Source organism: Exophiala oligosperma (genome assembly GCF_000835515.1).
Source record: "Exophiala oligosperma strain CBS 72588 unplaced genomic scaffold supercont1.2, whole genome shotgun sequence".
Lineage (NCBI taxonomy): Eukaryota > Fungi > Ascomycota > Eurotiomycetes > Chaetothyriales > Herpotrichiellaceae > Exophiala > Exophiala oligosperma.
Window position 1 is genome coordinate 2,442,856 of NW_015622819.1, and position 16,840 is coordinate 2,459,695.

The following is a 16,840-nucleotide window of genomic DNA, read 5'->3' on the forward strand; positions in this document are numbered from 1 at the left end:
GGACGCTGTGCGAGAATCGTCCACCAATCAACACGTCGGTAAAGCAAAGCTGTGCCAGATATGCTGAATTCCTGTCTGGAGCTGGAGTCTTCTCGGGCGAAGCTGATCTCGCCAGCCTTGTGCGATTGTCTTGATTGCCAGATGTTCGGATCCGAAAGCCTACTATACCTCGTCGACGATACCAGATAAAGCAAAATATCTGAAGGACAGACCGATGGTTTGGCGAGAGCCAGGAGCAAAAATCGATGACATGTACACTCTCGATGATCTTGCCACAAAAATTCATCCAGGGAGGTGAAGTGCACATTTGGTGTCCGCGTTAATTGTCCGTCTCTACATTGCTGCATCTTCTGGGAATTCAACGTGCAAACCTCGACATCCCCCACCCTTTCAACGAGATATCGTTCCCCCCATCTTTCCGCCATGACCGCCTATACACGAGTAGGAGCTGTGACTGGCGCCAACAAAGGCGTTGGTCTCGCCATCGTTCGCCAGCTAGCTTTGCAATATCCCAAGTCTGCATACAACAACGGCCCATTACTCATCTATCTGACTGCGCGAAACGAAGAGCGAGGTCAAGCAGCACTACAAAGTATCCAAGATGATCCCGCGCTTCGAAACACCAAAGCCCTAAGAGCTTACGGAGGACTCGCCGATGTTGAGTATCTCCCACTAGACATTGAAAGCAAGCAGAGCATCGATGACTTTGCAGCCACGTTGAGGCAGCGACACCCTGATGGGATCGATTTCCTCATCAACAATGCCGGCGTTGCACTTCAAGGATTTGACGAGAACGTTGTCAGACAGACGCTGCGCTGCAACTACTATGGAACCCTGCAAGCATCACAACAACTTCTGCCACACATTCGCGACGGCGGGCGCCTGGTAAATGTCGCAAGTATGTCTGGTCATTTGACGTCCAAGTACTCGGACGCCATCAAGTCACGTTTCCGAAGTGCTTCGAAACCAGAACAAGTCTCTGAGCTGATGGAGGAATACGCCTCGGCTGTGGCTAATGGGACATACCAAAACGACTGGCCTGGCAACTCTTATTCCGTGTCCAAGGCAGGCCTGATTGGCGTGACAAAGACACTCGCGCGGATCAATGCTCAGTCCGGCAGCAAAACCTTCATCAACAGTTGCTGTCCGGGTTACGTTTCCACAGACATGACCAAACATCGAGGAGTCAAGACGCCAGGTGAGGGAGCACAGACTCCTGTATTGCTTGCTCTAGGCGATATCAAGGATTTGAATGGAGAGTTCTGGCAAAACGAGAAGGTTATCGAATGGTGAAATCTACTCTACTGCCTCTGACAACAATCAACTTCTGGTCGCTGTGCATCCGCCTAAGACAAGGCATTTGTAATACCAGTGGAGCAGGGGACATTCAAGACCAACCCAGAACAGCTCGTCGACCTTGAATATATGCCAGATTCTGCATTGAAACACACATAAATCTCCGATGTCTCTTCACATTGAACCTTGGCAACATGCTTTATATCCGCTGGGCGTGTCCCATTTGCGTTATCTCCGCCCTAGTCCAAATCTATTGGGGCGTAGCCTCTCAGGTTTGTCAGGTTTGTCTTGTATGTACAAGGCTTACGCATAGACAGAAAGGGTTTGGTGCATTCGTACTCGGAACTATAATTGGCTTTTCACCGAGTCCCTACGATACGGAGCATCGTCAACGACACCTTTGAATACCTGCAGAAGGTATATAATAAGGTTCTCGACATGCCTTCTCTCGACGTTGATACTCTGCACCTCAGCTTCAGATCACTTAATTAACGTACATTCTACAGTCGATCTTTGGCTTTGACCAGGCCCAGACAGACCGCAGTACTACTTTTGTCAAAATGACCGCCCGATACGCTCCTGCCTATGAACTGTCCTCCTTGGCTGGCCCCGGCGACGCTCGTCCTACGGCTCTCCAAATCATCCACGACAACAAGCTCGAGAATGCACTCACTGATAAAGTCATCCTGGTGACGGGAACTTCGTCGGGCCTCGGGATCGAGACTGTTCGCGCGCTCAAGGCCACAGGCGCAAAGATTTATGGCACCGCTCGCGACCTGGAGAAGGGCCGTAAAGCCCTTGCCGGCGTCTTGGAACCAGGTAAAGTCGAGCTACTCCAACTCGATACGGCGTCATTCGAGAGCGTGCGTGCCTGCGCGAGGGACTTCCTCACCAAGGAATCCAAGCTCAACATCCTGATCAACAACGCCGGCATCATGGCCGTACCCGAGCGCGTGCTCACAAAGGACGGGCACGAAGCACAGTTCCAGACGAATCACCTCGGCCACTTCCTGCTGTTCCAGTTGCTGAAGCCAACACTGCTCGCATCTTCTGAGCCCGGGTTCGCTTCGCGCGTCGTCAACGTCTCCAGCATCGGTCACCGACAGTCGCAGATCCGATTTGATGATTTAACCTTCAACCAGCAGGACTCGTATACTCCGTTCGCAGCGTACGGCCAGTCCAAGACGGCCAATATCTATATGGCCAATGAGATCGAGCGTCGATACGGCGCGCAGGGCCTGCACGCCTGGTCACTGCACCCTGGAGGCATTCAGACCGGGTTGGGCGTCCATGTCGATTTCTCGGGATTGTTGGCCCTCCCTGAGATCCAAAAGAGCATGAAGTCCCCTGAGCAAGGTGCTGCAACTACCGTCTTGGCCGCCGTAGAGAAAGAATTGGAGGGTAAAGGAGGGAAATTCCTCGACGATACTGCCGTGTCGGCTCCCATTGACCCCACGAGGAAGCATGAACTTGCAGCGCCTGGTTACGAGGGCTGGATCTACGACGAGGATGCAGCGAAGCAGTTGTGGACTGTCAGCAGCCAGATTGTTGGCATCGGTGAGTAAAACAGTCTCAACAGCAAGAATTCGAGGACACGCAAGAGCATACCCAGGTAGAATGGAAATGCCGACAACTTTTTGTTTCTCATGCTTTCTTTGTGCACAAATGGCACACACTCAATTTTGATTTACACTTACATGGAGTACACCTGGCAGTGTATCTCATCTCCCATGAGCTTTGTTGAATTCGTCGATGACCTCTTTGGTCGTCTTGATGATGCCCAGACAACCAGGCGAGTCCGAGTGACAGCATATCGAGATGGGATAATCCTTGACAGGGAGCTTTACCGTAGTGCCATCCACAGCCGTCACCGATTGCGTGTTGAGTTGTTGGCCGACGTGTTTCCTGACATCCCCCAGGTCCCACGGCTTCTTCTTCCGGTCGATCACCAGCATCCCGTCGCTGTTGTACTTGACGTCGCCGTACATTTCGGCCCAGAAAGTGATGCCGAGGTCGTTGGCCGCCTTCTCCATGTTCGTCCCGGCCAGACCGAACACGGGTATGCCTTTCGGGATGCCCTCCATGACCGCCCGGGCGACCTCGTAATCTCTGCACATCATGCCATACAAGATACCGTGAGGTTTGACGTGGTGCAATGGCACACCTTCCTTTTCGAGGAAGCCCTTGAGGGCCCCGACTTGGTATACCGTGATCGCTGTTAATTCTTCAGGTGACATTTTGATCTCCCTTCGTCCGAAACCTTGATCGTACACGCACACAGCAGGTCAGCAATGGAACTGAGCCCCCAGAGAGGAAAGTGGAATGGCCTAGACTGACCTTGGATGTCTGGAAGACCTGGATGCGCACCGATCTTGATGCCATGTTTCTTACAGTTCCGAACCGTCTCCTGCATGATGAGCGGATCACCTGCGTGAAACCCGCAGGCGACGTTGGCATGGTCGATGAGAGGCAGAAGCTCCAGATCAGGACCACAGACATAATTTCCATACTATTAGTCTCGTCATCAATATCGTCGTTCCAAAATCACACACCCTGGCACCAAAATACTTACGGCTTCTCCCATGTCGACATTGAGCAATGCCTTATGCTTGATTGGTGGAGCGGCCATGGCGAACTTGGAAGGCGTATATTTTAGTGCAATGCTATTCTGTACCCTTGATATCGCGGTCGTGCAAGACTGTATGTGACGCTCAGCAACACCCAAGCGACTGGTTCTTTTATGCACCCTCCGGGCGGAACGAGGCATTGCTCAGCGAACGGGGTATTTTATAGCATACGTCAGCTGTCGATGGATCACACCCAACGGAGAACAACGGTCTGTGGAGAAAATCTCCTCGCAAAGATAAGAGCCGAAGCCCCTCATCATACGTACAAGTATCGAGAGGAGGAGATTTCTGATGGTTTGCCCAATCAAGCGCGGATCCTCACCAATGGCTCTCCGAACGACCGACTTGACGACTCAGACGAGCGAGTTGTAATTAGATAATGGCCCTGGGCAAAGCCCACGTTTCGCCGGAGAATCCTGGTTGAAACCAATCCATGCATGGGGTTTGCTTGCTTGGGATCTGATCGCTTGGGTTCCGGAACCATATATGTGAACTTATCCATCTCCTCCCTCCCCCATCGTAGTGTGATCATCCCAAATCCCTGTTCTCCGTCGTGTCATCACACACATACGCGCGCAAACGATGGAGAAACTCAAGACCCTTCTCGTCGCCAACCGTGGCGAGATTGCTGTCCGCATATGCAAAACGGCGCGTAAGCTGGGGATCCGTACGGTATCAATCTACACATCCGCCGACGCTGCGAGTTCGCATGTCGGTGCCGCAGACGAGGCGGTACTCCTCGAAGGGCCGGACACCAAGGGATATATCGACGCCGAGCAGATCGTAGGTATCGCCAAAGCCAAAGGTGCCAATGGCGTCATACCGGGCTATGGTTTCCTTTCCGAAAACACCGACTTTGCACACCAGGTCACGCAGGCTGGCATGGTCTTCGTCGGCCCGAGTTCCAAATGCATAGAGGACTTTGGCATCAAGCACACCGCCAGAGAGCTGGCTGCCAAAGCGAATGTGCCAATCGTGCCGGGGACGAAAGGCCTCGTGAAATCCGAAGACGAGGCCGTCGAGGAGGCCAAGAAGCTGGGATTCCCCGTATGTTCGCGCTTACTTGCCCTTGAAGGGGCTCTATGAAAAGTATGTGCTTTTTGCTGACAAGGAGGCTACCCAGGTAATGCTCAAAGCCACGGCAGGAGGTGGCGGTATGGGACTACTCGCTTGCAAAGACGAAGCCGAAGTGCGCAAGTCGTTCAAGACGGTACAGTCTCGTGGAGAGACGCTGTTCAAGAATGCAGGCCTCTTCATCGAACGGTACTATCCTTCCTCGCACCACATCGAAGTGCAAGTCTTTGGTAACGGACAGGGGCAAGCCATTCACTTTGGCGAACGAGAGTGCTCGATCCAACGACGACATCAGAAGGTCATCGAGGAGTGCCCGAGCCCGTTTGTCGTCAAGCACCCCGAGCTCCGAGAGAAGCTGGGCTCGGCGGCGGTCCGCCTGGCCGAGTCGATCAACTATGGCTCTGCCGGCACGATCGAGTATCTCGTCGACGACGAGACGGGGGACTTTTTCTTTCTCGAGATGAATACCAGATTGCAGGTCGAACACGGCATCACCGAGCTATGCTACGGCGTCGACCTCGTCGAGTTGATGCTCAAGCAAGCTGACGCGGAACTGTGCGGCAAGGGAGGACTTTCGGGCCAGTACCTGAAGAGCCTGCAACCAAAGGAGCCCAAAGGCGCGGCCGTTGAGGTCCGGTTGTACGCCGAGAACCCTGCCAAAGACTACGCGCCCTCTCCCGGAACGCTTCAGCACGTCTCTTGGAAGGACGTTCCCGGTTCGAGGATCGACGGCTGGGTGCACACGGGGACCAAAGTCACGTCTTTCTACGACCCGCTCCTCGCAAAGGTCATGATGCATGCTGACACTCGGGAGCAAGCCATCGAGAAACTCTCCGAGATGCTACAAGGCTCCAAAGTCCTCGGTCCCGCGACCAACATCGAATTCCTCGCTGAAATCCTACAAGACGAGACATTCAAGTCTGGTCGAACGATGACAAAGTTCCTCGAGTCGTTCAGATATCAGCCCCATGCGATTGATGTGCTTCAAGGCGGGGCCTATACCCTGGTTGAAGATTGGCCCGGTCGTCCTACCATCGGAAAGGGCTTCTCGCACTCGGGGCCAATGGACCCCGTGGCTTTCCGAATCGCAAATGCCCTGGTCGGCAACCCGACTGGCAAGGAGGGTATCGAGATCACCCTCAGTGGTCCAGACCTCAGATTCCTTGGGGCTGCGATCATCGCCGTGTGTGGTGCGCCCATGGAGATCAAACTCGATGGACAGCCCGCGCCGATGTGGACGCGCCTGAAGATCAAAGCAGGTCAACGCTTGACCATCGGCAAGACCACAGGCGGAGGGTGTCGGTCTTATCTGGCCATCTACGGCGGTTTGCCGAGCATCGCGACTTGGTTCGGTTCCAAGTCGACAGCACCCATGACGGCAGTGGGTGGACTCCAGGGACGCGCACTGGCCGCGGGAGATTTGTTGGCCATCACCAGCGAGCTGCCAGATATCAAAGGCGAGTTGAAGCTGCCTGAGCGACTGATCCCCACGTATCCCGAAGAGTGGGACCTTTTCTCGATGCCTGGTCCGTACGACGATGGATTCATCACACCTGACTCGATCGAGGAGTTCTACGGCAGCACCTACACCATCTCGCACAACGCCTCCAGAGGTGGTATTCGTCTCCTGGGTCCGAAGCCGAAATGGTCCCGAACCGACGGTGGAGAAGGAGGTGCTCATCCGTCCAACGTGATCGAATACGGCTACCCCGTGGGCACGCTGAACTGGACGGGTGACGACCCGTGCTTGTTCCCCGTCGACGCACCTGACTATGGTGGTTTTGTGTCTGCGACCACCACCGTCAAGGCCGACTACTGGCGCATGGGTCAAATGAAAGCAGGCAACAAGTTAAGGTTCAACAGGGTATCATATGCGGATGCCATTGCGAAGAGGCACGAAGTCGAGAAATTCCTGGCACAAGTCCACGACGTCTGCAATGGGAGCGGAAGATTCGAAGATGTCAAGCCACTGACATGCGACGGCGTTCCTGCGTCGACGAAGAACAAAGGTTGGGAGCAGGCGCTCGTCCATCAGATCCACGAGGACCCAAGCAGACATCAGCCGCTAGTGTCTTACCGTCAGGGAGGTGACGACTTTTTGCTGATCGATTATGGTCACGGCTCGTTCGACTTGAACTACCGATGTCGCGCGGTTGCCTTGTATCAAAAATTGCGTGAGGCCAAGGGAGAAGTGTCTTTTGGAAGTGGTGCGCTGTTGACCGGTATGGCGTGTGGCAATTCTCTGATGCTGTATTTCGACTCGCTAAAGGTGAGCCGGGATACGTTGCTGCAAGCCTTGATCCGACTCGAAAATGAGTTGGGTGATTTGAGCGAGGCGAAATACCCCAGTCGCAAGTATAAACTTCCCATCACCTTCAAGAGCAAGAGACAAAAGGAGAGTCTACAGAGATACATGGAGACGCAGAGACCTTACGCGTCGTATTTACCAGACCCGGCAGAGTTTGTGGCCAAGAACAACGGCTTCACAGAGCAGCAGGTACGTTTTGATCAAAGCCATTTCTCTCTCGTCCGTTCCAAGTTCAGTAGGCTATTGTTAACTTTCAAAACAGCTACGTGATATCCTGACCAAATCGTCACTGATGGTGGTCGCGGTGGGTTTCTTCGTGGCACTACCAATCTGCCTGCCCATCGACCCTCGGCAGCGCATGCAGTGTCCCAAGATGAACCCTTCGAGGGTCCACACCCCCGAGGGACAGGTCGGCTGGGGAGGTTCGTGCATGGCCATCTACAACGTCGAGTCGCCCGGAGGGTACATGAACATTGGCCTGTCGATTCCAGGCGCAGATATTCTGGGGTACAAAAAGGGCTACAATTCCCAAAAGCCGTGGCTCTTTGAGGATTTTGACCAAATCACCTTTTACGAGGTATCCGAAGAGGAATACGAAGGCATGATGGCAACTTTCCGGAGCGGAAGGTACGAGTACGAGTATGAAGATACTGTGTTTGACATGAAGGAACACAACAAGTTGCTCAGAGACACCAAGGCCGAGGTCGCGCAGATCCGGGCCAAGCAGCGTGAAGCTCAGGCCGAGATGGACAAGATCGAAAAGGAATTGCTGGTCAAGTGGAACGAGGAGAAGGAGGCTGGTAAGATCAGCATCGACACGGTGCATGATTTGATGCATGGTAAGTTCCTTGACTCGATATTTGCGTGTGTCGTTTTGAACGAGACGAACTGACGAATCCGATCTCTCACAGACCCTGATATCATCGCCGTCGAGGCTCCGTTGAACGCCAATGTCTGGAAGGTCGAGGTCAAGGAAGGAGACGTCATCAAGGATGAACAGATCGTCTCAATCTTGGAGGCCATGAAGCTCGAGATTCCCGTCAAAGCAGAACAGAGTATGGCAGGTGCCAAAGTGGAGAAGATGTTGGTGAAGCCGAACGACGTGGTCCAGGCTGGAAATCCTCTGATGCTCCTGCGACGAGCGAAATAGATCATGCGGGTTTCTGACAGAAGGACTGGAAAATCTGTTTGTCGTTTCGTAGTTTGTATCCAGTATTGCTGAGTCTTCTCGTATTTCTCTTTGGCGTGTACTGGAGATACAGAGTCCGTCACAATCATCAATCAAGGCCTTATTTCACATAACATTATCCTGTAGCCCGTAGATCAAATATTGATATATCCCATGGGTAGTGTCTTGCAACACCCTCACTTGTCCTCGTACCGAGGGCGACACAAAGAACTCACTCCAAACCAAATCAAACTATACAAGACATCTCGATAACCCAGGAGGATGAATGAGGAAATTGTCAATGAGCCATGCCATACTTGTGTTCGTCACCCCATCGGCCAACTTCAACCAATGTTGGTTCCTGACGGTCGTATCATTCACCCAAGCGTTGGACCCATTGTTGGCGGTGATGGTGTTGTACCCATACTCGTTCGCATACGCCAGCATGGGCCAAACTCCGAGTTTTGTGAAATTCTCTAAACCCAAAATGCCATACAAAACGGTGATGGGGTCCCACGTCTCACGCTCGACCGATCCGCGACCGACGTACCATTGATATGCCGACACAGGGAGTGACTCTGATGAGGGGGGTGGTACTTGTTCCGTCAAAGGTCTCTGACCTGAGAAAATGGTGCTTCCCAACTCTCCTCCGGAGAAAGTGATTGGGATCGTGTTTGGCCAATGCTCAATCACATATGCCGTGCTATTTGGGTCGGTCCCTCCGAAATTATACTCCCATCCGGAAGGGTATCGACCACCCATGACGATCAACTCGCTCACTTTGGCCGCCAAAAGCTCTGTGCCGTTCAAAGGACTCGCGTCGTCGGCTTCTGACCGGAGTAGATTTGCGAGGTTGGTGAGAAAACCGATCGAGATGATGTGAAGACTATTGTTGCCGGCCGAAGCAAGGATGGAACGGTAAAGCTCGACCGGTGTGGGCGCCAGAGAGGCATTGGTGAGAGATCCAGGCCAGTTGTAGGCGACTTTGCTAGCGTATTCTCCCCTCCTACGAACGACAAGTTGAGTTAGCTCTGCCTTTTTGTGATACATCAAAGCCAGAGAAAAAAACCTTACACGTAGTCCCAGTCGTCGAAGAAGGACGCATTTGTTATGGGACGGATAGCGGCAACAGGGACGTGGTCGTTGCCAAAGTATGAGCAAATGGCCTTTTGGACATTGTGTTAGTGGTTTCAATATGCCAGTTCTTCATGTTAGCTGGACACTTACACTTGCTGCAGGAGCACCATACTGTGATGGTGTGTTGATCGCAATCCCTCTCAGGTCGGCCAGGCCGCAGTTGTGTAGGACATTGGCTATAGTGAGTGCACCGACATCATCGACATCACCAAACAGGTCGGTGTCTATAATGATAGGTTGGCCATGTCCCTTGACGGCTGATGACGCCGCCACGAGACAGCATGGGAGCAACAAGGCGGTTGGAATGGAGACTCTCATCGTTGGAGTATGACGAGGAAAACTATGGGGTGATATGGTATGGTCATACGATTCTACATCACTCTTATACGTCGTTCTTTCGTCTTGTCAGGAGCATACCTAAAAACAACTTACCGAATACCTAGGTTTGAACTCTGCAAGATAGCTTTGGTTCATTTACGATAAGGTCAACAGATCACGCTTAAGAGATTGTCGATATCTCAGGGTTACTATCGCTGTTGTTCAGACCCAATTCACTTCCAATCTCCCGGGATTAGGATATACAGAAAACCATGACTTTTAGTGAAATGAAAAAGTAAAGCTGCTTACAGTGGTCGGCAAGGCTGAGCCTCCTTGTACAACGAATGGTGCAACATGATTGGACGATAACCAGAATGGGAGACACCGACGTGTCGTATCATAAGAACTGCGTACATCCTCTGCTCACTATCTCAGGCTCTGACTACCAATCGTATCAAATGCCGGTTCATAAGTCTTATCATTATACCCGTTCTGACAATTCCCGAAATTCTTTAAAAGCCTCGTACGATGCGTACATGTGTCAATCTAGGAGGTCTGGGCCCATCCGACTTGTTTTCCCAGGTATATTATCATCTCTCCATTCTGTTCATGAACCAAATTGATATCGTTTTGGGTTTCAATACGTGACCAGAATCCATCGTCATCAAGACCCGGATACGGCATATTTTCCTGTATCAACACCGACTTCAATGCGCGTGCATAGTACTTAACTTTCCAACACCGGCAAGCAAAGTCGCTCGCTCGCTTCTCCTCCTCTGTGAAATTTTGGTGTGTTTCTTTGCATCACGATCAGAGTCATGGCGCCTACCAAGTACTTAGATCGACCTATCCCAGCCATCTCTCTGGCAAACTTCGAGTCCCGCATCGACGAGATCACACGGCAACTGTGCTCCGCGGCCGAAGAAGTCGGCTTCTTTTGCATCACCGACCACGGCATCCCATTGACCTCGATCGATGAAATCTTCGACTGGTCATCGCGATTCTTCGCACTCCCCGACCCCGTCAAAGCCACGGTCCCGTTCACGAACAACGCCGGCTGGGAGAAGAACGCCCAGGTTCGACCGTCCACGCGGGTCGCCGACCGCAAGGAGTCCTACCAGATGCAATTCGGCGCGCACATGGACGGACTGTGGCTGCCCGACGAGACCCTCCCGGACTTCAAACCGTCCGCGCTGAAATTCATGCACCAAGTTCAGGGAGTGTCGGAAAAGCTCATGGTCTGTTTCGCGCGAGGGCTGGGCTTCGACGACGACTACTTCATCCGGGCGCACGACATCCGCCGTCCCGAATCCCAGACCGTGTGTCGCCTCATCCACTACTTCGAGGTTCCCCGCGACAACGGCCAGAACGGCGGTGAGGTGTGGCACCGCTCCGGGGCCCACGCGGACTGGGCGTTCCTCACCCTCTTGTTCCAAAAGCAAGGGCAGTCGGGTCTCGAGATATGTCCCGGTCGCGAGGTCAGCACATCCTTCGGCTACGGTGACACCTGGACCAAGGTCGAACCTTCGTCCACCGGGGCAATCATCTGCAACATTGGAGATTTGCTCATGAGCTGGTCCGACGATCGGTTCAAGTCGACTTTCCACCGCGTCAAGGCCCCCACCGAACCCGGAGACTATTACGGCGAGAGGTACAGTATCGCCTTTTTCAACCAGCCGTGCCACGATGCTTTGATCCAGGGCCCCAAGAAGCATTACCCTCTCGTGACAGGTGCTCAGTTCACCAAGAATGCAATGTCGCTGTATTATTCTCAGACGTTGAAGGACAAGACGAAAACGACACAGCTGGAAGAGTCTTCACCCGTCGTATTGGCAACGTAAAGAGTTGGCGAGGGAGATACGTCTGTGGTAGGCAGTTGGTAGATTAAAAGCAGATATCTATCTAACAGGCAGATTATGGGTCTCTTCATCTCGAGCTCTGTGCGATGATAAGAAAAATAAGATACAAGATACTATTCTCCATCTCTCTTTACGGTATTGCCTCGAGGCATGACTTTGGTTTTCCCTGATTCGTGCAGAGGATATTGTCACAAGTATAGATTAAGATAGATCACTACAGCAAACTCACAAGAATCAACCGATGGGGAGAAGAAAAATCAAGAGATTCAAACGTCAAGACAAACATCCATAGCGTGATAGATGATTAATTCAAAAAATATCAACATTACCAAACCCATGTTCAGTCAGAACTAGTCTAATCATTCCTACTGCCATGCTCCTCCATCCGAGGAAGAGAGGTAGGGGAACCTCTGGAATCCGTGCCGCCAAACATGATTTCGTCCATCTCGCTCTTGTCATGGGGGAAGACAAAGTTCAAAAAGACCCCGATCACGGCGGCGATGATGAAAGGGGTCTCGACGACGAGATTGAGACCTTGCTCGAACCCTCGCAGATTCACATTCGATCCGCTGTAATCCAGGATTTGGTTGAACCACTTTGGTTGGACGATGTCGATGAATCCGATACCGAGAGCGATGGTCATGATGAATCGGTTTCGTCGGGTGAACTGAACCATTCCGAGGATACGGATACCAGCCACGACGATGGTGCTGTACAAAAAGACCTGCATCCCGCCGAGGACCGAGGGTGGCATAGCCGAGAAGACGGCCCCGAATTTCGCAAAGAAACCCATGAGGACGAGAAACACCGAGGCAGCCCAGCCTGCGCGACGGGACTAGATTACCGAAGCGTCAGTAAACGTGTGTCTAGGCCAACAGATACTCAACAAGAGAAGGGAGGGGGGTTCAAAAGACTTACAGCACATCCTGTCAAGACAATGACACCGTTGTTTCCGGCCTGTGAGACCATGGGACCAGCCGTACCCAAAGCACTGATCAAACTGCCCAAACCGTCGCAGAGGATTCCACCTTGGATTCGACTGTTGAACTCGGTACCCTCGACGTCGACGCTGGATATTTCTGCCGTGGCGAGGATGTCGGGCATGCAGCTGACGCCCTGACAGATGAACATGATGAGGAGGGGGAGAACGAGGGCCCCATCGACGGAAAGCTTGAACGTGTGTACCCAAAGAAAAGTGACGACGGGGGCGGAGTCGATGTTCTCCCTGGACCAGTAACCCGTCGCCCCCGAGATGGCACACCCCACGGCGAGACCGACCAAGACCGACATGGATTTCATGATGGGGGCACCAAATTGTTCGACAATGACAATACTGACAAAGACGCTGAAGCCCAGTCCGATCAGTTTAGGGTGAGCCCAGGGGAGGGGTTTCGGTGCGGCGACGTTGGGACACAAGGCGTAAAACCCTTCGCCGCCATTACAGTTGGACGAACCCCCCCAGTTCTGCATGCCGTTGCCGATCAGGAACACGCCGACGAGCAGCAACAACGTTCCCGTGACGACCTTGGGGAAGATCTTGTTGAGGAGTCTCGGCGGGACGAGGGACATCAAGATCTGGATCAAGACCGTACAGAGCATCGTGCCGAGGAAAGCCCCCCACGCGTCGGGGCACGGGAGTTGAGTGCCGTCGGCGGCGACCGGGCAAGTCCCGTTGTTGTATCGCATGCTGGTGTAGGAAAACGCAATGGGGATGATGTCGAAGGTCGGTCCCACCACGGACAAGAGACCCGTGCCGATGAAGAACGGGGTCCCCTTGAGGTGAACCCTCGTGACCTGGAAGGCCGTCGCGATGCCCGTGGTTATGAAGGCCGCAGATACGAGATACGATATCTGGGCGGGTTCGAGGTGGAAAGCTCCCGAAGCGATGGCCAGTGGAGGTGACACGATGGACCCGATCATGATGAGAGCATGTTGCAGACCCAGAATGATGGTCAACAGGATAGGGACCCGGTCGTGAAGACCGTAAAAAGGGATCGCCTTGTCCTTGTACTTCCTGTTGAAGGGGGGGATGTTGGGGGTGACGAGGTACCAATAGTCGTAGTCTCCCAACCAGGCGTCTCGGGAGGTGAGGTAAGAAGATACCTCGGTGACCTTTTCGCGAAAACCGACCTTGTTAGTAATGCCTGGGCTCGTCGCTGCTTCGTACGTCGAAGTGGTTGAACTGTCGACTGCCATTTTGTTCTCTTCGGCACCGATTTTGTTGTCCATGGCCTTGCGTCAGGACAGGGAGGCTAGTATAAACTGAGGGAGTATGTACGGGGTACCAGGTACAAAGTCTCTCGCAAGTGAAGTGTATAGTCTGGGACGAAGCGGTGCGTGGCTTTTTCTTCATATATTTCCTTCAAACTCCCGACATTGCTGGGTTTTCGATGTATTCGATCTATGAATTCCAGAACGATGGAAAAAAGAGGACATTATGTATCAAGGTGCACCTTTGTCAAGGACTGAATTGATACGGACTCTTGCCACTAGAGTTATCAAAGGTCGGTCCCGGTACGACAGATTGAGAACCCCCATTAATTGAGTCAATCGTATTTGTCCATCAATAATGCATCCCTGATTGGTTCTGTTGAGGGGGGGCTTTCATAGTTGCTCAGCCTTATCTTGCAATCAATTTGATATCGTACCGGAAAGTTGGATGGTGATTGGCCGCTGAACCCGATGACCGATTGATAAAGTCCCCTCGACAGTATCTCTCTGCCCCGTTGCCCCATAGGCAAGATCCACTTCCGAATTCGAGATCCCGTCTGTCGGAACAGGACAGGGAACCACGAGGAATAGAAACACCCAGTCGGGACAAACTCCATTCGACAGCCGTTGGAAATAGATTTCTTTTTTTTTTGAACTTCCTTACGATAGACATCTTGAACCAGGCATTTGTCCAACTTATCGTCACAACGTGAAGTACGAAATGTAATATGATACCAAGTCCAATCTACCGGAACATCTTGATAATGCACTTGTACAATGAGTCGTACTGTCGCTTCCTTGATGCAGACCCAATAAGTTTACCAACACAGGCGCCATCAAACCTGGGAACCTTTGGTGTGTGTATGCCGATAAGTCACAGACTCGACATTACCGGTGCTCGCGGCTTTAGCTCATGAGGCATCTTCCAACGGCCCCACATCCAAAAGGTATTCCTTGAGCACCTTGAGTCCCTCCAGATCGCCCTTCATGGTCTCCATGTCCTCTGGCTCAATCCAACCACAGGTGTATCCGCCACCAAAGTCGGCGATCCAGACATTTTCATCCTCGTCGATGATCATGTTGTTTGGGGAGACGTCGCCCCAGATGAAACCTTCACTGTGTAGGATATGTACCATGGCCTCGACTTCGCGGTACCATCGCTCGCACAGACTAGGGGAAGGTGATGGCCCTCGTCGCCCTTCGACTTGATCCGCTATGGTCCCACGATTTGGATAGACGGCGGAGAGAATAAGGCCATTGATCATATCCTCACGCCTTTCACCAATCACAGTCGCTTCCAGCTGCGGAAAGCGTAGTGGCTTGTCTAGGTTCTTGAACTTCCGTCGCAGTCGAAATAGCATGTCGATTTCTCGCCTGTATGGAGCATCATCAATGCCCCCTATCACTGGCTTGAACCAGCATATTCGGTTGTTGAACATGACCAGATTCGTATTTGGCAAAAGAGAAACGTTTCGTGCCATGGCTATGTCCCTTGATTTTACCCTGGGGTAGTCACGCCAGTGACGAGCTTTCCATACATCAGCGTCGTATGGTTTCACGTATTCCATTTTCTCTGGAGACTGATTGACTGGGACCAGAGTTCCCTCCACCACACGCAGACTGAATGTGAAAAGTGGAGGATGAAGGACGTCATGTAAGGTGTTGAGACATGGTGTCGAGGACTTCGACGCGAAGGTTTCCAAAGTCCCGTGTGAGAGGAACGGTGCCATGGTGAAAGCGACCACGGGGCTTTCTTCGTAACCACATTCGCTCATGGCCGAAGAGTCGGGGCTACTGAGCTGATCTTGTGGATCCGATAGGTCGGTTGCATCATCGACATCCATACCTTGCCCAGGTTCATCATCGTCGTCACCGAATATGTGATGAAGGGCATCGAGGTATTCTTGTTCCAAGGCTCGTGGATTTGTTTTATTGGCTGGATTGTAAAGGTCTTGTGGCCCATACTCTATGTCAAATGCCCTTCCATTGCAGTGGACTCTGAGGCAGATGCCATTGTCCTCGATTTTGATGGTGTATTCGACCGTGTAACCCTTGTCATTTATTTCTTTCATTGTGAAAGGTCGAATTCGTGTATGAAATCTCGGAAGAGCCGAAGCAAAACCTTGTTATGTTAGACTCAGGTAGGGTTAAATCTCGAAGAGAGGATTCATGCGACGATATCAACAAAGGGTGCTTATGCTGAAGATAGAATGTTTGCTACTTTGAGGAAACTGCGAAGAAAACCCCTGGCATCATCATCATCACGTGGTTTTTATCACATGACCATTCACTCCTATTATTCCAACACTCTAGGCTTAAGAATGCAGTACCTCGTATAGAATCAGGCTGAAATTCATATCTTCCACGGATGCCTGGAGGCAATGACTCCACTGTTGTCTCCAAGCGGGCCTCTTTACCAGCTGTGGTTTGCAATAGATCCTTCTGACACTCCTAGCGCCATGGGCAGTCCACATGTCTCCGTGGGAGATTCAACCAGGAAATGAACTGTTACACAACTGCACTTCCAGGCGTTGATCTAAGAGCACAGGAGGATCTCATGCTCAAAATCCAGGTCAGCGTCAGGGATATCCCTTGTAGCGTTCAGTTCAAAGAAGAGACCATGCTACTCCATCAACCGAGACAGCCAAGATCCTTTTGATGGCTCTGGATCACCAGTTCGCCACGTTACATTGACTTCGTATTTCCCAGGATATGCATCTGCAAAAGTTTGGTTCATTCAATCATTGAAGCCGCCGCTGCACTTCTGTATCACTGTATCCCTGCAGGAGCTGTTCCTCTGATCAGATGACCTGTCGCCTGTCCTCTGCATCATCACGGTGGC

The 16,840-nt window shown here is 52.2% G+C and overlaps 2 protein-coding genes across 2 annotated transcripts; one reads left to right on the top strand and one right to left on the bottom strand.

The window, feature by feature from the left end:
• Positions 1 to 236: 236 nt before the first annotated feature.
• Positions 237 to 1,505, top strand: PV06_02315 (uncharacterized protein). The gene has a single exon (XM_016402982.1). The coding sequence runs from the start codon at positions 424 to 426 to the stop codon at positions 1,291 to 1,293; it is 870 nt and encodes a 289-aa protein (XP_016266879.1). The 5' UTR covers positions 237 to 423; the 3' UTR covers positions 1,294 to 1,505.
• Positions 1,506 to 14,849: 13,344 nt separating this feature from the next.
• Positions 14,850 to 16,070, bottom strand: PV06_02316 (uncharacterized protein; the record flags this gene model as incomplete). The annotated part of the gene is made up of 1 exon (XM_016402983.1): positions 14,850 to 16,070. One exon carries the CDS (start codon positions 16,068 to 16,070, stop codon positions 14,910 to 14,912), a length of 1,161 nt encoding a protein of 386 aa, XP_016266880.1. The 3' UTR covers positions 14,850 to 14,909.
• Between the last annotated feature and the right edge of the window lie 770 nt (positions 16,071 to 16,840).

What these genes read in the sequence shown, in the direction of transcription:
- PV06_02315 (XM_016402982.1), top strand. Translation starts at nt 424, where the DNA reads ATGACCGCCTATACACGAGTAGGAGCTGTGACTGGCGCCAACAAAGGC.